A 24,329-nucleotide genomic window follows, 5' to 3' on the forward strand; every position below is an offset into this window, starting at 1 on the left:
CACCTGGCTCACGAACCTTATCCCAGGCATTTAATGCTGCTTTCCTGCAAAGAGACAGTATATCTTCATCATATTCAGCCTGAACCTGTGGGTCAGCATAAATACCCTGACCAAGAAGCTTATCTAGAGGCGCTTCAAAACCTTCCTTTATGCCCTGACGTTCAAGGAGCTTTGCCTCTTCCCTTACCAATGCCTTCCACTGGATTTGGCATGAATTCTCAAGTACAGCTGCTACCAATCGTTCCCAATCTGTGGGTGTCACCCTGTTAAAGGTTGCCCATGAATGTAATAGCTGTTTTACGTATGGGCTATGGAGACCATATGAGACAACTGATTCTTTAATATTCTTAAGATCCTTTGGCTGTATAGGTTGCCATTCATAAACCATTCGTCCATGAGGGTGTTTTTTAGAAGCTGGCTTTTCTACCATGGTAGCTGGGTACACTAATGGTGTACGAGTAACAACCTTAGAAGAATAGTCACGATACCTGGGTGGAGTAGGTGCCTGGGATTGGAGTGATTCTGCTTCTGAGGCATCCCACTGATCTTTAAGCCTAGCAATGATATCCTTTTGAAAAGTTTCAATCTCCTTAATCATAAAAGATTCTAAGCACGTTAGTGAATCTGTAAATTGCTCTAACTGCTCATCTACACGTTTTTCTAGGTCTTTCATACGATCATCCTTAGACAGCATCTGGATGGCATGGAAACTGCCTTCTAGGTATTGGAGTCTAGATTCCAGGTCATGATTTGCTGATTTTGAGTCCTCAGCAATCGACCGTATGGACCTATGTAATCTGTCAGCCCTGTACTGTAAATTATCTTCCAAACATTCAAATCTAGACTCAAACTTCTGATCTGCTACCTTGGATGCTTCAATGACTGATTGAATGGCATTGTCCAATTCTTCAACCCTATGCTGGGTATTTTGCACCGTTGCATCTAGTTGATGAGTAACATTGCCTATCTGAGTTTCTAGCTGGCTACAGATATTCTTTAGCTGGTCATGGTCTTCTGACAGCCTAGCCTCTAAGGCCTCAGACATGGAGGATCTCTCAGTGTTTATCTTATCATAAGTACGCTGTATCTCATCAGACAGCTCTGTCTTTAGTGTATTGGACACAGAGCCAAGCTTATCATCCAATTTCTGTTCCACTTGCTGCACAATTGTGGTCTGACCTAATCGTAAAGCTGTTATTTCCTGCAAGCAGGTGGTGAGGTTATCCTTATCCCTATTCCTGTGTCCTCTGGCTAGTAATACTATTTGTACCAGCAAGCTAACTGCCATTATGGCATATAGGCCAGTAATTGGCACATTAACATCCTCCTCAAACAGTGAATTCACGTAATAAGCAAAAATATTACCAATTTTAGCAAATGATAAATATTCCGCCATAATTTTACCTGATTTCTACTCCAGATGCAGTAAATATATTTGATCAGCAGGTAGCACAGGCGTTCAGTTATTCCGAGGCGTTTGGCAGCAGTCGGTCAGCGGTGGAGAGAGGTCACAAAAGCGGCTGCGCTTATCTTAGAGAGTATACGGCCTTGCGGCTACAACCACTGAAACAGATTCGGGCTTTCCCGCAGGCCAGGGGAAGCCACAGCTGAAAGCAGAGGCCTACCTGGACTCTAGGCAGCTAGAAACTGTCTCTGAGCTGGGTGGATGGTTCTGAGCAGCTCAGCAGCAGTGGGTCGGCTGCTAGCCAGGAACGCCTGTGGAAAGAGGGTGCTTTCCGGGCCTAGGCAGCGGGCCCGATGGAACCCACAGCCTGTCCCAAATGGGGTGTGGGTTTCCAATATCCCGCTTCTGACACCAGATATAGTAAGAAATTACCAATACGGAGTCAGGTAGAAATATAAGGGTATTTAATAGGGAAAAGCCTTACTTACAGAGCGAACCAGCCAGCCGGTGGTAGTCTGTACAGCAAGAAGCAAAGAGAAACCGAAACCGAAAACGCAGTCCCCCTACTCACTCTGACCACGCCCTCACAAGCCCTCAGGTACTCTTGTAGCCAGCCCCTAAGAAGGCGTGGCTACAGCTTCCCCTACATTTTTGTTTTCCTTTTTTCTTTTTATTTGTTCTTCTCTAACACAATACATCCCAACCACAGTTCCCATTCCATTCACTACACCAAGAACCTCCCCACCTCCCAACTCCCCTCTCCCCCAAATCCGCTCTTCCTGTTTCCCTTCAGAAAAGAGCAGGCATATCTACTAAACATGGCATTAAAAGATACAGCAAGACTAGGCACAAACACTCTTCTCAGGCCTGGGCAAGGCAACCCAATAGGAAGGAAAAGGTCCCAGCGGCAGGTGAAAGATTCTGAGACATCCTCACTCACACTGCTAGAGGAGTCCCACAGAACACCAAGCTAACAAGCATTGATTATTTGCAGAGGAGCCAGTGCAAACCCATGCAGGCTCTCTGGTCGCCTTGACCTCTGTCTCTGTGAACCCCACTGAGCCAGGCTTCCATGTTCTTCTGGTGTCCCCAACTCCTCTGGCATCTACAGTTCTTCCACCCCCTCTTCTGCAGAGATCCCCAAGCTCCAAGATGAGGGGCCCAGTGGAGATCTCTAATTTGGGCTCTTTCTTTACCTAGTGTTGGCTGTGGATCTCTTCATCTGCTTCCATCAGCAGCCTGGGGAAGCCTTTCTGATGATGACTGGGCTAGGCAACAACTTATGAATACAGAAGAAGGTCATTGTGAATTATTTTATTGATTTTTTTTCTATCACAGGTCTCTGTTATAGTCATCTTTTTATTAACATTGTCTAGGTTGAGGTTTATCACTTGTAACTCATAGTCACAATAGTAGAATTTGAAAATGAATGACACATCCTTGAGTTAGATTTGGGTTTTATAACGACAAACTTTATTTTTTATAGGTACAGAATATAAATCCAACAGGAATTATGGTTGATTCTCATAACTGATTAATTTTATCTTGTTCTCCTGTTTATCAAAGGACTGTTATCTTGCACATGTACTTCTCCCTGGCACAGTTAAGATGCATTCTAGTTTCAGCTCCTTTCTTCCCTGTTTTCTCATTGTTCTGTTGATGAGTTAATTGTTACTATATGATGAATTCTCTTGTTTTTTGTTCTTTCTGAGCACTTGAGAATATGTCCTTTCTGATACCTAAGAAAAGAGAAACAAAATGTTCTTAGTGGGTTTATAGTGAGAAGCAACCAGAAGGTTGCTAGCAAACTAAGCGCACCCTGGCTAGGAGCCTGCACACCATAAGAAACTGGAGAAGCCCAGGTGAGTCAGACAGCCAGCAGTATGATATGTTCCCAATTCTTTCAGAATTAACAGTCAATAAAGATGATATAGTACTCTAATTCGATGAAATAAGATTTGAATAAAACACAGCAAAACTTCCATTTAATCTCTTATGGTAGCAGTGCAACACATTCCAGTCACAGATTAGTAACAGAACATACTGAAAGACAAGATGAGTCTACAATCACAAAGGACAAATATTTCACTAGAAGGAGCCACACAAAATGAAGCAGAAATAAGTGAGACTGGGGGAATCAAAAACCCAAGTTAAAAATGTCACAAAAAATATTTCCACACTTGTATATTATAGCATTATTTACAATAGCTAAGGATGGAAGCCAACTAGGTGCACAACAATGAGGAATGAATATAGAAAATGTGTAGTTTACACACATGGAATTTCTTTCAACTACAAAACAAAAAGTTAAATTATTCTCAGGAAAATAGATGCAACTAAAGATGCTCTATTGAGCAAATTAGGCCAGTCTCAAAAGACAATATTTTCCCCATTTTTGGTTCCTAGATCTTTAGACAATTGTGTGTGTGTGTGTGTGTGTGTGTGTGTGTGTGTGTGTGTATGTGTGTGTGTGTGTGTAACTCGAGTGCATGCGTGCGCATGTAGGACCAGATACATTTGGTCCTAAGGAAGGGACAGATCCTCTAAGATCACATCTGATGAGAGACAGTGTTGATCCAATCCAGGTCTAGGTCCCAAGCAAAGCAGCCCAGTGTGAAAGAAGAGGACAGAGGTGAGCACATTATTTTCAGTCAGTGAAAGGGATATATCATTTTGTAATTTTCATTTTAAAACAAGAGTGAAGTTACGCAGATCTTCCAAAAAGGAGGAAGAATGCAGGAAGGAAATGTACAGGCTAAAGGTTAAAGGTCAGAGCTACTCATATGCCAATAGCCCAGAGACAGACCTACCAGGTAAGCAACAAACTCAAATAAAACTTAGCCAAGTTGATGATACTTCAAGCTCTGAGATCACCAGTCTACCTGGTTGTCCAATGGCAAGTCTTCTAAGAAGTCGTTGGCAGTATTCAGGATCTGTCTCAGTGCCAAGAGGATTAGCCTGTCCTTCACAGGGTCCAGATGCCATTCCGAGACATAATTACTAACCACCAAGATGTCAGAAAAAGCAAAACCAAAGTCTCTGTGGACTGCTTCTAGCTGAAATACAAAATTTAAAAACCAGAGTTGTGTAAAAATGAGAACAGAGTTTGATCCATGAGAATACATATTAAAACAAATATCAGTACTAGGAAAGAGAAAAGAGGATGCCAGGGGCTTGCTAGTCTACCAGTCATGTCAAATAAATGTGCTATAAGGTCAGTGAGAGACTTTATCGAAAAAAGTAAAGTGGAGATCAGTTAAGAAGACACCTAACTGAATCATGACTTCATACATATGTGTAATTATACACATATAAGCATGAGCACACATACAAACTCACACAGATACATACACACAACCTCTCAGATGTCTCAAAGTAGTAAAAAGTCTGATTCCAATGTAAATTATCAGAGAAGTAATAAAAAGCAAGAGCTTGGTTATCATTTTCCTATATTTTAAAAAAAAGATCAGACCTTCTGCAGCACGTTCTTGAGCAACTTCACATCGAGTTCCAATATCACCATTATTTTTTTATTTAAAATGTCTTGATATAGTAGACATGACTTAAAAACAAATGGTGTGCTCATTGGTCATTAGGATTAATACTGTGAAAATGACCATCCTACCAAAACCGAACCACAGATTCAATGAAATCCCCATCACAATTCCAACATAATTGTTCAGAGAAAGTGAGCAAACATCTCTGACTTCATATAGAAACACACATACAAAAACAAAGAGAAACAAGATGCCAAGACAAACCTGAATAACAAAAGGACAGAAAGACTGGTGGGGGTATCGCCATCCTGTATCTGATATTGTATTACTGAGCTACGGTAATAAAATCAGCATGGTGTTGGCATAAAACAGGCATGTGAATCTATGGAATCAAAGTGAAGACCCAAACATAAGCTCACACATCTATAGACATATGATTATTGGCAAAGAACATAGAAATACACACTGGAAAAAAAAAGAAAGCACCTTCAACAAATGGTGCTGGCCAAACTGGGTGGCTACATGTAGAAAAAAGATATAGATCTATACTTACAACCCTGCAAAAAAACTCAACTCTAAATGGAGTTTTACAAATCAGTTTAGGACCAGATATACTAAATCTAATAGAAGAGAACGTGGGGTATAGCCTTGAACTTATTGGCACGGGAGAAGACTTTCTGAATAAAACACCATTCGCACAGCCACTAAGACCAACAACTAATAAATGGACCTCATGAAACTGAAAAGCTTCTGTATGGCAAAGGACACCATCATTTGGGCAAACCAGCAACCTACAGAATATAAAAAATCTTTGACGATTATACATCTGATAGAGTGTTAGTATCTAAAACATATAAAGAACAACAAAATAATAAGGACATAAAAATAAGCAACCCAATTAAAAAGATGGGGTACAGAAACTAAGCCAAGAGTTCTCAAAGATGAAAGACAAAAGACTAGGAAAAGTTTATAGAAATAGTAAACATCTTTAGTCATTACAGAATGCAAATCAAGACTACTTTGAAAACTTCGTCATATCCACAGTCATAATGGCCAAAATTAATAAAACAAATGACAGCTCACACTGGTGAGCACATGTCGAAGAGAAACACTTACTAATTGGTGCTGGGGGTGGGGGATGACAAACTGGGGTGCAGCCACTATGAAAGCTGGGGTGGTGGTTCCTTAGGAAGCTGAAAATGGACCTACCTCAAGATCCAGCTACACTACACTTAAGCAAATCCCCAAAGGATTCCTAATACAGAGACACTTTCTCATCCATGTTCTTTGTACTCTATTCGTGATAGTCAGAAATTGGAAACAGCCTAGGTGTCCAGCAACTGACTCATGGATAATAAAAAATGTGGTAGATTTACACAATGAAATATTATTCAGCTGCTAAGAAAACTACATTCTGAAATTCATAGGTGGATCTAGGGGAAAAAATCCTTAGTGCAGTAATCTAGACCCCAAAACACTAATTCTGTATGTTTACTCTTGTATGTGGATGCTACCTTTAAGGTTTTGTTATGTGTGCTACAATCTGAATAACCATGTAGATTGGGTACTTAGTAAGGGACTGCTGGGGAGAGGAGTGGGGGAATTTAAGGGAGAAATTTCCCAAGGAATGGAAAATCTAATCCAGTGTTTCAGAGAGATAAGGGGGAAACTAGAATAGGAAGATTAAATAGAAAGGAGGATGGGAGAAATGGGTAAAGGAGGAAGGACAATTAACACTGAAGGCAATTTGAAAAACAGTAATGAAACCTACTAAGGTATAAGATTCCTAAAATAAATACATAACATAAAAGGAATATGGATGGAGTCATCAAATAATAGTGGCAACAATGCCCCAACTAAACATCATATACTAAGTAAAACCTTCTGTGCCAGAGATGAGTTACATCTTTTTGAGTCATTGGCAAAAAGGATCTCATGGATTCCCCCCGACGCCCAAGAAACATCACATTCTATTGCCAAGTTACTAATTTCTCTCCACAACATGATAGTAATGCCTTATTGCTTAAGATACCTATTTACATCGTAGAACACAGAGAAATTGAGGCAGTATCTCACTAAAAGCCTCACCCCTATAACCTAGTATTCACAGTACTAGATGATGCTTTGCAGAAGGAGAAAGATAATATCTGTACCTTCCATCTACTACCCCTGTGAGCTACAACAGTGACCTTCCTGAAAGATATATACTGGTGCAATATTGGGGCAAATGTTATGGGAGCAGCCATCCCCCTTTAGACTGGATTTAAGGCACACTCCAGGAGCAGAAAATCATCCTTGGCGCTACTGAAGTGACCAAGAACCTGAGACCAGGGGCCTAGGAGAAAACCTAATATTATTATTGTGCTGAAGGAGCAAAGCAAAAAAGTGACTCACAATGTCACTGTGCTAGACACATGGATAAATGCCTTATTCAGCCCACAGCAGAGAAGCTTCTCATAGTAGGAGAGACTTAACACAACCAACCAAAACTATACAATGTACAGAGAGTGAAGGACTTTGGAGCACTCAGCCCTAAATGGGGTGTCCTCATCAGACTTCTCCCATCAGGGCGGTGGATCTATGCAGAAGAAGAGGCAGAAAGGTTTTAAGAGTAAGGAGGCAGAAGTGGTGTGTGACTACAATAACACTGTGTCTTTTAGACACAACAGGACTTGACACACACACAAACTCGCAGAGAATGTGACAGAATGCATAGAGCTTGCAAAGGATCAAACAGAGAGGGGAAGTGAACACAGGCTCCCACCCCTAAATTGGAAATATCTGGTATTGGTACCCACTGGCAAAAGGAAAATCAGTGGGAGTGTCACTAAATATGTTAACCTTTGGGCAGGCCCTATACCCAGGAACAGTTGGCCAACACAAAATGAAATTCGTGGGTTGTTTTTGTTTGTTTGTGGGAGGTTTGTTTTATTTTGTTTTGGCTTTTTCATTGGTTTGTTTGATTATTGTTTTGTGGGGTTTGTGATTCCTTGGGGTTTATTATTATTTTTTTGTTTTGTTTTGAAAGTGAGAGGACACACAGTTTGATGGGTATGGAGGTAGGGAGTAACTGTGACAAACCAGAGGAAGGAAAAACATGATCAAATTTATTGTAAGGAAAAACTGAGAACTCTTAAAAAACAAAATTGGAATGGGCAGAGAAGTGAGGCAAAACTTGAGATAAAGAGGAGAAATAAAGAGGAGGAAAAGGAGGAAGGGGAAAGATAGAAGGAGAGAGGGAAATAAAAAGAAGGAATGGGATTTCTTGGAGCACTGATAAGGAAAGGAAGTGTTGCCAAGAGAGAAGAGAGAGTGACATAATAAAGGTCAGTAAATCGAGGGCAAATAATGGACACTGGTGGAGAAGGGATGCCATTTTTTACATGAGCATGGACTGTGAGGCCAGATGGTATTAAGTGGTTTCTGTACTTGTGTAGAGTACCAACAGAGGTACATTAGGAAGACAGCAATTCGAAACAAACAAACAAAATGAATAGCCACTCCCTGTTCTATAGCGATTCTTATGAAACTGAAGCAATTTTAACACGCATGAACTATTGTCCACAAATTCCAGTTTCCTTTTATAAGACATGCCCAGGATAAATCAATTTTATTAGACTTGTTTAACACTTAATTCTTGCTTAGACTAGGTCATCCTGAACATAGACCACCTAGGCTGTCAACATAGCTCAGTCATTTCTTAGCACTATTATTAAACATTGGCAAAAGCTTGCTTCTGGTTCATTTGGTCTCCTCATCTGTAACACAGCGTTAACTGTCCCCATCTCCGAGGATTGTTACCATGATTGAATAAGAAAAATCTATCACGCATGCTCACAACTAGTGCTCCCTCATCTGCATGTTTCTGCCTCCCATCTACTCTTCAGCTGTGTTAATTTTTAGAGATCTTAATGGTGGATAAATGGAGACTGTCTGAAGTCCATGGCTTCTGCATTTCTGTCCACTTCAAGTACCCAGCCGACCATTACACTGAGAACTCCAGGTATCTCAAACATTCTACATTTTTGCCCTCTAATACATCCTTGCTTAAATTCTTTTTCACTTTTTTGTCTCTTCTCTTACGAAAATCCTTAAACAGTATCTCCCAGTGTAAACTTTGCAGTTAAATAATCCCCTGTGATTTTTTTTCTCCTTCAAATCACCAAAACATGTTACCTTCTCCATTTTCTTACATGGTGTTTATCGTATGTAATCATGTCATACATCTGTCTACTTCCTCTTCTTCCACTTCCCTATGTGCTCACTTCTGCCTATAAAATTACAATCACTTTAGTGCAATGATTGTCCTTGACATCTGTGTATCAGATTAGAGGTTATTGTATTGGTTTGATCATAAAGAAATCAACAAATATTTGCTGAATTAAATTAAATCGTAGCAAATATAAATAAACAAAGTTCAACACAAAGATAAGTTGCATGTGGTACAGAACTAAATAGACAATTCTCAATAGAGGAATCTCAAATGGCAGAAAGACACATAAGAAAGTGTTCAACATACTTAGTCATCAAGGAAATGCAAATCAAAACAACTCTGAGATACCATCTTACTCCTGTCCGAATGGCTAAAATCAAAAACACCAATGGCAGTTTATGCTGGAGAGGGTGTGGAGAAAGGGGAACACTTCTCCACTGCTGGTGGGAGTGCCAACTTGTACAGCCACTTTGGAAATCAGTATGGCGACTCCTCAAGAAAATGGGAATGAGTCTACCACAAGATCCAGCAATTCCACTCTTAGGCATATACCCAAAAGAAGCACATTCATACAACAAGGACATATGTTCAACTATGTTCATAGCAGCACTATTTGTAATAGCCAGAAACTGGAAGCAGCCTAGATGCCCCTCAACTGAAGAATGGATAGAGAAAATGTGGTACATTTACACAATGGAGTACTACTCAGCGGGAAAAAACAATGGAATCTTGAAATTCTTAGGAAAATGGATGGAACTCGAAGAAACCATTCTGAGCAAGGTACCCAATCACAAAAAGACAAACATGATATGTACTCACTCATATGTGGACCTGCTTTATGATACATAGTAGTGACCGTGCTTTATCAGAGCTGTTTTTAATGATGTTGCTCAGAATGGTTTCCTTCCAGATTATGATTGAGAAGCTAAGTTTTAAAAAATGGTGCCAGGTACCACAAGAGTAACAGAACTGTGATGTTTTCTGGGATTTTGTTTTTTACTTTTTTGTTGTTGTTTTGTTTTTTAAATGGAGTGTTCTGGAGTGTACAATTTTGTTCAAATGACTGCAGAACCTGGAAAAGCTGTTGCTACTATTGATGCATAAGATACTGCTATTATTGGTCTTTTTTGAATTTTAATTTTAAAAGAATTCATATATATATATATAATATATAATATATATATATATAATTTGAATTTTTGGAAACTTTAGCTGTGCTGTCAACTTTGGAAAAAAGTATCCCAGTTTACTGTGTTGAGTTGGCATTGTACAAAAATTAACAGCCATATTGGTCTAGAAATGTTGAACTTAATTTTTTCCATTTGTACAAGGGTAACACACTGTATTAAATATGTAAGGTCTTATCTACGTGGGTTTGATTACAAAAACTAATTAAAGTATTCTCTATATAACAAAAAGATAAGTTGCATGGATATTCAATCTTCTAAGCCTGGGAAATGTCCCTAACTATCCTAGCAATTATTTTACTTCATCTTCAGTTTAGTAGTTATATACTATGTATATAAATGACATTCCTCATGAATGTCCACTCATTACCTTGAGCTTCAGAGGCTTACAGCTGTATATGTCTATAAGGTCTCCTTTTGTAATCAGATCCAGGCTATCCGCGTGTGTAAGCAAAGCCACATGCAGAACACCTGTGTCAAAGAAACACATAGGATTTTATCCTTTCAGATATCAATGGCATTTCTAAATTAATAAATTATTAGTTTTGCTACAGGCAAGCAATGCAGCAACTTAAGATTTAGGGAGTTCTCAACCTCCAGTGACCCCTCCATCTATAACACACACACACACACACACACACACACACACACACCTCCATCTATAACACACACACACACACACCTCCATCTATAACACACACACACACACCCTGGAATTTCTTCTGGATGGGATGTCTCCTTTGTTCCAAGCTAAGAAGTAAAGCTCACAAGTAACCACTTAGAAGAACTAACTAGAATTTACACCATATTATTGTCAATTGATATTCAGTCCTAAATGTGTTGTCTTAATGGAAACTAGAGAAAATGCCAGAGAAGATAGGGGAAGACACTCCAAGAGAGAAAAATCACCATGACCTCATGAATAAGCTACTCCTACTTTATAGTTTTGGCAAACAAATCCCTACACAAGATTTTAAAACCTTTCTATTTCAGTGAGCAGGTAAGTCAGTCATTCCTTGCTTCTCAGTCAAATTTGTGATAGGCTCTTTCACACTCCAGTGGATAAGACCAAGAAAGGCAGAGTTGGGATCCTGAATCACCAGCTTGTGTTCTTCTGCCTTTCTGCTGCCTTTATCTACCAGGCATTTTGTATGTCTACTCTTTTTCTTGCTAGAATATTTCTTTCTATTTTCTAATCCTGTAAGGACCAAAAGGAAAGATGTAGCATGTAGGCAGAAGTTTCTTCCCTGACTGGTTCTACAGCCCTTTAGTCCCAAATAAACACACTGAGGCTTATAATAATTATAAACTGTTTGGACAATAACTCAGGCTTCTTACTGGCTAGCACTCTCTTAGTTATTAACCCATTTCTTTTTTAGATTAATTTTTATTTAAATTAAAAACAATCTTATTTTACATACCAATCCCAGTTCCCTCTCCCTGATGATGGGGGAAGTCCTTCTGTGTATATGTTTGTCTTATTGGTTGATAAATAAAGCACTGTTGGCCAATAAGAAAGTAACTTAAGCAAGACTAGGAGAGAAGGAGGATTCTGGGAAATGTGTGATCCCAAGGAAGAGAGGATGCATGCCGCTGGAGTCCATGATAAGATAAGTCTTTATAAAATATATAGATTAATGGTTATAGTTGATACTTAAGATAGAGCTAGCAAATAAGAAATCCTAGTCATTGGCCAGCAGCATTGCAACTAATATTAATCTCTGTGTGTTATTTGGGGGCTCTATTGTGGCCGCAGAACGCAGGCAGCTGGTGGAAAGAGTTATTGTTACACCCTAGCCCATTTCTATCAATCTATGTATTTCCATGTGGTTTTGGATTACTGGAGACTACTCAGACTGCTTTCTTCCTTGGCAGCTACATGCTGTCTCTCTGGCAACTCACCCTCTGCATTCCTCCTCCCAGCATTCTCCGAGTCTGGAAGCCCTTACTATTCTTCTTGCATGGCTACATCCTTCCTGTCCATTGGCCAAAACAGCTTTATTCATCAACCAATAAGAGAAACATATTTTCACAGAATACAAAAGGACATCCCCCATCAGGAGCAATTGGTCAAAAACTATGTGACAAAGTATCAAGTTGGTATTTGGTTGCAGTTGGCTACTCTTCAACTTGTGTAAAATTTACAAACAAAATAGTCAGAGGGAGTTCCTATAATTTTAGCAATTTTAACATATTGAGGGAAATTGAGGTTAAGTCACATGTGAGTAGTCATACAGCTGTTGAGATCTCAATTGGATGTAACCATGTTGATGAGCTAGAAAGACTCACATTTGTGATCACTGTAATCTCATTCACTCCCCAAATTTCTGTTGTAAAGTTTAGTTACTTTCAGTAGCAAAATGAAAGGACGCTTACCACATCTTATCAATGTCCTTCGAATCCTTTTTATCTTTGTGACCAGTCCATAAGAGAGCTGTTCAACAGAATTGATATCAAACACAAACACCACACAATGAATTTTGTCCTTCAGCAGGGAGTCATGAATGTAGTTTGGATGGTTTGATGTGATTGGCTTCATGGAATTGAACTGTAAAGTAGATAAGAAGACAGAAGTCAGAGCACTCATAAAGGAAGTTGGAATCTTTAGACAGAGTGTGTTTGTTCATAAACTATACTCCAGTCCTATGCATTTGAACAAATTCCCAGATCTCTGATATTAAGAGGCTGACCATTAGGATTGCTACACCAGCTTGTTTCTTGGGTTTATTTGATTGGAAAGTCTTTTCCCAATCCTTTACTCTGAGGAAATATCTGTCTTTGACAGTGAGATGTGTTTCTTGTTTGCAGCAGAAGGATGGATTCTGTCTTTGTATCCATTCTGTTAGTCTGTATCTTTTTATAGGCAAATTAGGACCATTGACATTGAGGGATATTAATTATCATTGATTGTTGATTCTTATTTGTTTTAGATTTGGTGGTGGTGGTGTTAGGATTTCCCCACTTTTTTGATGTTTGGTAAAGTGGGATTATCTATGACTTCAAACTAAAATCAATCAAAAGAAAGAAGAAGGGCACTTTATACTTATCACAGAAAAAGTCCATCAAGATGAAGTCTCAATCCTGAATATCTATGCTCCAAATACAAAGACAACCACATTCATAAAAGAAACATTACTAAAGCTGAAATCACACATAAAGTGTCACAGACTTATAATAGGAGACTTCAACACCCCTCTCTCACCACTAGATAGGACCACCAGACAGAAACTTAACAAAGAAACAAAAGAACTAACAGAAGTTACGACCCAATTGGGTTTAACAGATATCTATAGAACATTCTATCTGAACACAAAAGAATATACCTTCTTCTTAGCACCACATGGAACCTTCTCTAAAATTGACTATATACTCAGCAATGTAGCAAACCTCAACAGATACAAAATATTGGAATAACCCCCTGTGTTTATCAGACCACCATGCCTTAAAGTTAGAATTCAACAACAACACAAATTGCAGAAACCCTGCAAACTCATGGAAATTGAATAATGTGCAATTGCACCATTCCTATGTCAAGGAAGAAATAAAAAAAAGAAATTAAAGACTTCCTAGAATTTAATAAGAATGAAGACACAACATACCCCAACTTATGGGACACTTTGAAAGCAGTGCTAAGAGGAAAGTTCATAGCACTAAGTGCCCACATGAAGAAATTGGAGAATAGTCACACTAGAGAATTAACAGTGCAACTGAAAGCTCTATAACAAAAGGAAGCAAACTCTCCCCAGAGGAGTAGATGCCAGGAAATAATCAAACTGAGGGCTGAAATCAATAAAGTAGAAACTGGGAAAACACTACAAAGACTCAATGAAACAAAGAGTTGGTTCTTCAAGAAAGTCAAGAAGATAGACAAACCTTTATTCAAACTTATCAAAAGACACAGAGATAATATGCTAATTAACAAAATCAGAAATGAAAAGGGGAACATAACAATGGATACTGAGGAGATACACAGAATCATCAGGTCATACTTTGAAAACCTGTACTCCACAAAATTTGAAAATCTAAAGGAAATGGACAATTTTCTGGATAGATATCACTTACTAAAGTTAAATCAAGAACAGACAAGTGATTTAAACAGTCCTATAACCCCTAATGAAATAGAAGCAGTCATCAAAAGTCTACCCACCAACAAAAGCTCAGGGCCAAAAGGTTTCAGTGCAGAATTCTACCAGAAATTCAAAGAAGGGCTAATAACAGGACTCCTCAAATTGTTCCACATAATAGCAGCAGAAGGGACATTGACAAGCTCTTTCTATGAGGCTACAATTACCTTTGTACCCAAGCCACACAAAGACACAACAAAAAAAGAGAATTGCAAGCCAATATCCCTCATGAACATTGATGCAAAAATATTCAACAAAATAATGGCAAATTGGATCCAAAAACACATCAGTGAAATCATCCACCATGATCAAGTTGGCTTTATCCCAGAAATGCAGGGATGGTTCAACAAATGAAAATCCATCAATGTGATCCACCATATAAACAAACTGAAAAAGAAAAACCACATGATCATCTTGCTAGATGCTGAAAAAGCCTTTGACAAAATCCAACATCCCTTCATGATAAAGGTCTTGGAGAGATCAGGAATAACAGGAACATATCTAAACATGATAAAAGCAATATACTGCCAACAGCCACCATTAAACTAAATGGAGAGAAACCCAAAGCGATTCCTCTAAAATCAGGAACAAGACAAAGCTGTCCACTCTCTCCATATCTCTTCAATATTATACTTGAAGTTCTAGCTAGAGCAATAAGACAAGAAAAGGATATCAAAGGGAAACAAATTAGAAAGGAAGAATCAAATTTTCACTATTTGCAGATGGTATGATAGTCTACTTAAGTTACCTGAAAAATTCTACCAGGGAACTCCTACAGCTGATAAACACATTCAGCAAAGTAGCAGGATATAAAAGTAATTCAAATAAAAGTCAATAGCCCTACCATATATAGATGATAAATGCAATGAGAAAGAAATCACAGAAACATCACCCTTCACAATAGACACAAACAACATAAAATATCTTGGGGTAATGCTAACCAAAAAAGTGAAAGACCTGTACAGTAAGAACTTTGAGTCTTTAAAGAAAGAAACTAAAGAATATGCCAGAAAATGGAAAGATCTCCCATGCTCTTGGATAGGTAGGATCAAAATAGTAAAAATGACAATCTTGCCAAAAGCAATGTACAGATTCAATTCAATTCCCATCAAAATCCCAAAACAATTCTTCACAGACCTTGAAAGAACAGTACTCAACTTCATATGGAAAAACAAAAAACCCAGGATAGCCCAAAAAACCCTGTACAATAAAGGAACTTCCAGAGGCATCACCATCCCTGACTTCAAGCTCTATTATAGAGCCATAGTTCTGAAAACAGCTTGGTATTGGCACAAAAATAAACAGGTTGACCAATGGAATTGATTGAAAACACTGATATTAACCCGCACACCTATGAACACATGATTTTTAACAAAGAAGCTAAAGTTATACAATGGAAAAAAGAAAACATCTTCAACAAATAGTGTTGGTATAACTGGATTCGGACATGTAGAAGATTGCAGATAGATCCATATCTATCACCATGCACAAAACTTAAGCCCAAATTCATCAAAGACCTCAACATAATTTCAGCCACACTGAACTTCCTAGAAGAGAAGATAGGTGGTACCCTCGAACAAATTGGTACAGGAGACGTTTTCTGAACATAACACCCTTAGCACAAACTTTGAGATGGACATTTAATAAAAGGGACCTCCTGAAAATGAGAAGTTTCTGTAAGGCAAAGGATACTGTCAGCAAGATAAAACGCCAGCCCACAGAATGGGAAAAGATATTCACCAACCCCACATCTGACAGAAAGCTGATCACCAAAATATACAATGAACTCAAGAAGCTAGCCACCAAAACATCAAACAATGCAATTACAAAGTGGAGTGCAGAACTAAATAGAGAATTCTTAACAGAGGAATCTAAAATGGCTGAAAGACACTTAAGAAAGTTTCAACATCCTTAGCCATCTGGAAATGTAGCTCAAAACCACTCTAAGATACCATCTTACTCCTATCAGAATGGCTAAAATCAATAACACCAATGACAGTCTATCTGGAGAGGATGTGGAGAAAGTGAAACACTCCTTCATTGCTGGTGGGAGTGCAAACTTGTACAACCACTCTGGAAATCAGTATGGCAGTTTCTCAGGAAAATGGGAATCAGTCTACCTCAAGATCCAGCAATCCGTCTCTTGGGTATATACCCAAGGAATGCACACTCATACAATAAGGACATCTGTTCAACTATGTTCATAGCAGCATTATTTGTAATAGCCAGAACTTGTGAACAACCTAGATGCCCCTCTACTTAAGAATGGTTGAAGAAAATGTGGTACATTTACACAATGGAGTACTACTCAGCAGGAAAAAAAAACAGTGGAATCTTGAAATTCACAGGCAAATGGATAGAACTAGAAGAAACCATCCTGAGTGTGGTAACCCAGTCACAAAAAGACAAACACGGTATGCACTAATTCATATATGATTTTTAGACATAGAGCAAAGGATTACCAGCCTACAATCCACACCACCAGAGAAGCCAGGAAACAAGGGGGACCCCAAGAGAAGATTGTATAGTCCTTAGAAGAAGGGGAGGGGCACAAGGACCCTTGGAGAAAGTAGAAGCATGGGCGGGGTGGAGAGGAAGGAGGTGGGAAGGGAAGAAGGGGAGGAGGGGAGAGAACAAAAGGACTGAGACAGGGGAGGAATAGAGGAGAGCAAGAAAGGAGATGCCTTGATAGACGGAAACTGTACAGGTATGGAGAGAGGTCTGGCACAGGGGAAGTGTTAGAGGGATCCACAGGGATGACCTCAACTAAGAATCCAAGCAGTGGTAGACAAAATGCCATTAATTCCCTTTCTCTAGAATGAGATTGGTGTCTACCTTGGTTACCATTCCTAGAGCCTTCATCCAGTAGCTGTTTGAAGCAGAAACAGGTACCCACAGGTAAGTACTGAACCATATTACTGCAATCCAATTGTGGAGAGGGAGGAAGGATAAGCAACAGAGCCAAGATGGTGCTGCAGAAACCCACAGAAACAGTTAACATGACCTAGTGAGGGCATGGATACCCTAGTCATAAAGCTGGCGAAACAGCATTGGACCGAACCAAGTACTCTGAATGTGAGTGCCAGCTAGGAGGCCAAGACAGTCTATGGGACCTCTAACAGAATGATACCAATATCCTTGAACTAACAATCACTCTGCCAGGTTCTGTCTCACAGAGATATTGGCATAAAGACAAAATGAGATCTGCACAATGTCTTGATTCTAGGTCTATTCATGCAACAAAAACGTGGTATAGCAGTAAGCCATAGGATATTATAACTCCTCTAAAAATGAGGAAAACAAATATGTATGTATATTCTTTGATATTGCAAAGGGAAAGCAAGTCAAAAATTATTATGGTTTCCTATATAAAAAACAAAGGCATTTGTGTTAATAAACAGAGAAAGAAGATCAATTCTTTAAATATTTTTATTCTACAAATTTGACGTTATGTATATAAATAATAATAAGTTATAAAATAAAACAAAATCAAATGTTAAAACAAATTCATAAATCAAATTAAACGTTGTACTTAGTTGGGATAACTAGAGTCAAACTATTACTGACTGACTGTAAAACAGTATAACTTGTGTGCCCCATAGCTACATATGAGTGCATGCTCAACATCGCGTAAGAACCTGCTAGAATTGATCTATTGTCTCCAGTTTTGATTCTTATTTTACTAAATAGTATTAAATATGATTAGGCAACTTACACTAGTAATGGAGTCTGTTCTGAAGCTACCATGTGACATGAAAAAATTAGTTGCGATACAATATTTAATCTATACACTCTACCATCCTAGAGAACAAAAACTCTCAATTGGGGAGAAATTCAACAAAAATATAATTAGAAAAGGTTAAATAAAATGTCTCTGGTCTTTAATTTGAATACATATATATGAATTTATAGGATAGCTTATCAGAGAAACATGTGCTTCCCTGAAAAGTGAAAGAAAAAACACCCAACAAAGTAGCAACAAGTTTTCTAATGCTACAAGCCAGGGCTTTGTAAAGAAGAAACTGACTCCCAATACAGGAAGGGAAACAAAAAGCTCTGGCAGGGGATCCAGTTCCACCACAGAGAAAAAAAAAAAACACACACAGAAAAGACTTGTGTTTCTGTCAAAAGACCTGTGGTTTAACTTACAGAGGTACTACTGGTCCCAGCATTTGGAGATAGAAAAAGTACAGTATATCAAAATGCATCAAGTATATTCAGTTTAAATTGAGTTCACAATGATAATAAAATAGTATCTTATTATTAATGGCAAACTCTCAGAAAACAACCAAGAGCCCATTTCTTTTATTTCCAAGTCAGATTTAATTTTTCTGTCAGTATACTACAGAAATAATAGTTTAATCAAATGAAAATCAACCAGCCCCAGAAATAAGGTTTAACTATTTGTAGACATAAATAAACAGAGTAGCAGAAATGTGAAATCTCAAACAAGGGAAGTCTTCGTGTTAATCTAACATTTGCTCATTGTCAGACACAAATCACTTTTTTAAAAGTGATACTATTATTAATTATATCCGGACTGTATTTTCCCTTCCCTCCTCTCCTCGATGTCTCCCCAGCCCAGACCCCGCATCTACTCCTCCTTTGCGGCTTTCAGAATAGGTCAGGCCTCCCACGGATAATCAACCAAACATAGTATATCAGGTTTGCAGTAAGACTAGGTACCTCCCCTCATATTAAGGCTGGACAAGATAATCAAGGTGCCAGAAAAGTTTGTCTATTGAGGTTTTTCAGACATCCATTTTTAACCAATACCATCAAATGGCAAAAAGGGATCAGCTGTCACGTGGTTTCTGAGCACAGTGATTCCACAGCTTAAGGGCTCCACCCTCACAACATAACTACTTCCCAAAGCCTCCACCTACCAGAGCTATCACACTGATGGCTGGGACTTCAGCATAGGAAACCTGGGGGAAACAAATATTCAGTCCCTGATCCTGTACTGGCTGGTTTTGTGTCAACTTGATACAAGCTAGGGTCGTCAGAGAGGAGGGAGCCTCAATTCAGGAAATGTCACTATAAGATCCAGCTATAGCGCATTTTCAAAAATTTGTGCTTATGGGGGAGGGCCAGCCCATTGTGGGTGGTGCCATCCCTGAACAACTGATCCCGGGGTTTGTAAGAAAGCAGGCTGAGCAAGCCAATAAACAGCACTCTTTCATCAGCTCCTGCCTCCAACATCCTGCCCTGTTTGAGTTCCTATCCTGACTTCCTTTGAGGATGAACCATGACGTGGAAGCATAAACTAAATAAACCCTCCCCAACTTACTTTTGGTCATGGTGTTTCATTAAAGCGATACTAACCCTGACTAAGACAATGGCCATGCTGCGATGCTCAAAAATGGAAACTTCTGAAATTAATAGCCCCAGGAAAGTTCTCACATTCCCAAGCTTCTGCCTTCAGGTCTCCTGCTAGCAAAGGTGGTTATTTATGTAATTCATACAGATGGGTGTCTGTTTCACAGAAAGCAGTCTAAACAACTGATGGCTGTTACAGTGGGTGTAACGGAAGAATATTCTGAATTTTTTTAATTCCTTGTGAAATGTCTATCAAAAAGGAACAAAGGAATTTGAAATGAGTGCCCTTTAACATGCTGAAGCGATTATCTTAGTCCAGTGTACACCAACTGGAAGGTGGGCAAAAGCAGACATTTTAAAAATCAACCCATGATTTTTAAGAATCGGTAAAATCTTACCTGGTATCTGTCAGGAATGTGGCCTTTTAATATGAAGTCTATGTCATCTACATGCAAGCCAGCTTTCTGACTCAGCCCCATTGAGTCACACAGAACAAACGGCAGGGGGAAACCATCACTCCCATATGTGACGGGATATGTCCTAAACTGAAAAGTGAAGGACAACAATTTGAAAAGGACATTTCCTTATTTATAAATTTAAATAAAGTCTCATGAAATTGAGTGTCAACATGGTTTCCAATAGAGCTTATTTGAACCAAAGAAGCCTGGGTAGCCTAAAATATATTTACCTTGTCAGATACCCCATTTACGTCACAGCCCACCAAGGCCTGGTGTGTGATGCTGCCTCTGAAAACGGACTTGACTGAGTTGACAAAGCTAGACTTTCCGGCTCCAGTCGGACCCAGGAGCAGAATCCGTGCTTGCGGAACCAGGTCTCCATAAGGCTTATATGTTCTCAGGGTTTGCAATAAATTATTCTGTATCCTATTAAAACTCAACACATTTCAAGAATTAGCTGGTCAGCTCACATGACCTCACCATACATCTCCTAAGAATTTACTTATCTTCCTTATATTATTTATAATTAGCAGCTTGCCTTCTTCCCTGGACACACAAGACTGTTGCATAGGGTGGTTTCAATGAAAATGTCCCTTGTAAGCTTACGTTTCTGAACACTGTCTTATGTTGGTGTTTGGGAAGAGTACAGGATCTTGAGAAGGTGGAGCCTTGCTGGAGGAAGTGCACCAATGAGCACAGCGTTAGGGCTTGTAACCTCACCCACTTCCTCTTCTTTCTCCCTGTGTGTCTGACACCAGCTTCCTGGTCCTGGTACCATATTTTTGGGGACTTTTGCTATGCCTCCCCTCCCATGACGGCCTCTATCCCTCTAGAACCCGAAGCTGAAGTAAACCCTTTCTTCCTTGAGTTAATTTGGTTGTGGTATTTTGTCAGAACAACTGAACCATAGCTAATACACTACCCTAAGTCATATTGTAAAAGAAATAAAAACAAAAATAATACTTGCAACTAAAACTGCTAACTTACATTACTAGACCTTGCAAATTCAGCAATAAATATCAACCGTGCCAAGTGTGAAGATCAATATATGATATGCATTTGAAGTTTATCGAAGTAGACCATTTCTAACATGTTCTCAAAAGTCATTAATAGATTCTCTGAGCACATTCTAAAGAAAAAAATTTACTATAAGAACTCTAGCCGGATGGTGGTGGTTCATGACTTTAATCCCAGTACTTGAGAGGCAGAGGCAGGCAGATCTCTGTACGTTCCAGGCAAGCCTGGTCTAAAGAGTGAGTTCTAGGATAGCCAGAGCTGTTACACAGAGAAACCTTGTCTCGAAAAGTCAAAAAAAATTTCTAAAATCAATGTAAGCAAATTATTTTCCCCTAAGTATATACCATTAAAAATAGTCCCTCCGACTCAATGTTCTTTTAATGTTACTAATATCAATTGTTTTATGATTATAGACATGAGCTTTGGTTATTCTTTGATGGTCTATATATTAGCTGTAATAATTTGTGTTATCAATTTTGTTGACATACATTATCATAATCTAAAGTAATAAAGATTAAAAAATATTGACTTACACAGCAATGTCTCTCCTCTTTTTCTCATCCAAAAACTCTAAGGAAAATAACAAATAATAGAGATTATAAATTCTTAAATGTATGTCTGGTCAAATGAATGGGAGCAAATCCACTAGAGACAAATATGTAAGTAGTATTTTCACAGGAAAAAGCAAGGGGGGAGGGGAATTGCCTGTTTTGGAAACACAAGAGCTCAGGAGGAGTGTCTGCACATGAGCTCTGCCCTCTGCTCAGTGGCCGTGTGGACCTCTTTGCCTGATCAGGAACTGGATTAGGAGTGTCTTCTGAATTAGAGAAGCAGAACTTAGAAATATAGACAAACCAAGGAAAGACTAATATTAATTGATACTTTCCCTAAAAATGGTAATAGGTCTGAAAGATACAAGTGCAGAAATGCATAAAGATAATTTGTTTTAAAAATAGGCACATGTTTTTGTCAAAGCCAGCTATTGGTAGGAACTCCCATTTAGTCAAAGCAGTCCTGGGTCAAAATAGAAGATAAAAGTAGATAAAAATAAATTCTAGCCGCTGGAAAGATAATGGTTGTGCAGCAAAGGCAGAGGACTAGAGACAGGACAGTTGTTCAGGTTCAGGGTGCTTTGCTTTTTCTTCCTTTTTTTAAGAAAAATACTTTTGAGGGGGTAGATTTAAAACTGAAACCATTAGCCTAACAATGCTATCAAATCTGTGATAACTCTCACTATTGGGCCATATGTAGAGAAAGCAAGGAAATACCATTAAATTACCAAAAGCAGATAGAATTAAAACTGTATGAAAGTAAAAGAAAATCTTTGAGACTTTATAAAGCATTTCTGAAGTAGCTTCAAAGTCTGAAAGGCAACTTAAAACCACAATTATGTGTAAACTTACTGTGAATACTGTCCAGCAACTTTGTGATAAAATTGAGCTATATCCTGACAGGAAATAAGGAATATTTGAAAGCAGAAACAAAACAAAAAGTGTAGGAACTCTCAAGAAAATGAGTAATCAATAAAATTAGGGATGTAAGTTGTAAAAGCATAACCAAGTACAAATGAATGTAGCAGCTGATTCTTTTAAACTGAAATAAACTAATAACTTCCTACCCTAGCCAAGGAAAGCCCAATCTATGTGATCACAATATTATGAGATGTAACACAGCCAAACTCACAAAATAATAATGGTAATAATAATGACTACAAGCAAGTGGGGTGGAGTTAGTATGACACTTAAATATTTCATTACCCATGACAAAAGGTTAGATCTTATGTTAAGTGGTCTCATTTCATGATTGAGTTTTAGCAATTTCTGGCCAGGTGTAAGCATGGCTCATCTCTCCAGATTGAAGAACCCAAGATCGAAGGTGCCTTTTGCACAGGGGTATGCCATCTAAAAGCCACTAAATATGCAGGGGAGAACTCCGTAGGCTTGTCTAAGCAAACGTACCTTCGCATCGAAAAGTTTCACAGTCGAGAATATCCATGGGAGAACATTCGGGAGGCAGTCCGAGCTTTTCACATATCTCTGAACTTATAGTCACATTTTTCTCATCTAACACTATATAGAAACAAGGAATACAATCGAAAGCCTGTCTATCATAGAACAATAAAGCTGGCAAATATGGTCCTATTAGGCATGCTGAAACTTCAGTCTCCTGGAGTGCAAAAAGAGTGATAGACATCTCTCTTTTCTGGAAGCCTTCTTGCAAGTAGGCACCAACAACACAGTTTTCGCTGTATAGCACAACCATGGTAGGACCATTATCCCAACATTTCCAGAACAAATCCTGCTTACAGAACTTCTGCACACTCGCTTTATAAAGAAGACAAAACCGTTTTTCTCCAAAATAATTCTGCAGGCACTTTTCTTGCAACCACGTCAAACGAGTTCTCATGGCCATACTCGACAGCCTAGTGGGAAAGCCAATACAGTCCTCATTAAACACTGAAAACCAGACAGATGCACACAGAGGTCTCGTTTACTCTTGTTTTCTCACAGAACATTAGTGAACATGGGGTAAATACATAGCAAGAAAATCACTACAAAAAATGTTCACTTAAATAACTGCTTTCAAAAATTTTAAATACTCTTGTTGCCATACATACCAAATGAAGAGTCTGCACAAAGGCTAGCGCCAGGGACAGCTTCTGCCTCAGTAAACAATCCTGCAGTAAACTGGAAACCTTTCCACAGCCTGCAGCTTCCTGCTTAGGAAATGAAACTGAAATTCTGCCTGCCTAGTCATACTGGCAGTCAGCCAACTTCTGCAGTGGCAGGGCCACCTTTTTACCCAACATAATATTTTACAGATTATTTGGGAGTTTCACATAATACACCCTAACCATACATCTCAGTCTTCCCAGACCCATCCCTACCTCACCCCACTCCCACCTGTCTCCTTCCCCCAAAGGAAAGAAAGAAAAAAAAAAAATCCAAGTCTAGTTTGTGTTGCCCATATACTCACTGGGGCATGGCCAAATTCCCAGTGCCCAGCCCCTTAAAGAAAACCCATTACTTCCCCACCCCCAACCCCTGCCAGACGCTATCAACCTTGAAGAGAGACACTTCAGCATCCCTATCATGATTTTTCTGAGTTC

The 24,329-nt window shown here is 38.9% G+C and overlaps 1 protein-coding gene across 1 annotated transcript; it reads right to left on the bottom strand.

The window, feature by feature from the left end:
- Positions 1-2,850: 2,850 nt before the first annotated feature.
- On the bottom strand, positions 2,851-23,973 carry Ifi44 (interferon induced protein 44). The gene is made up of 9 exons (XM_027395136.2): positions 23,838-23,973; positions 23,179-23,642; positions 21,754-21,790; positions 20,434-20,629; positions 20,144-20,290; positions 12,679-12,850; positions 10,673-10,773; positions 4,288-4,461; positions 2,851-3,144 (listed from the first exon to the last, which is right to left on the bottom strand). Exons 2-9 carry the CDS (start codon positions 23,630-23,632, stop codon positions 3,070-3,072), a joined length of 1,356 nt encoding a protein of 451 aa, XP_027250937.1. The 5' UTR covers positions 23,633-23,642; positions 23,838-23,973; the 3' UTR covers positions 2,851-3,069.
- Between the last annotated feature and the right edge of the window lie 356 nt (positions 23,974-24,329).

The sequence above is a fragment of the Cricetulus griseus genome, unplaced genomic scaffold (genome assembly GCF_003668045.3).
Source record: "Cricetulus griseus strain 17A/GY unplaced genomic scaffold, alternate assembly CriGri-PICRH-1.0 unplaced_scaffold_115, whole genome shotgun sequence".
Taxonomy (NCBI): domain Eukaryota; kingdom Metazoa; phylum Chordata; class Mammalia; order Rodentia; family Cricetidae; genus Cricetulus; species Cricetulus griseus.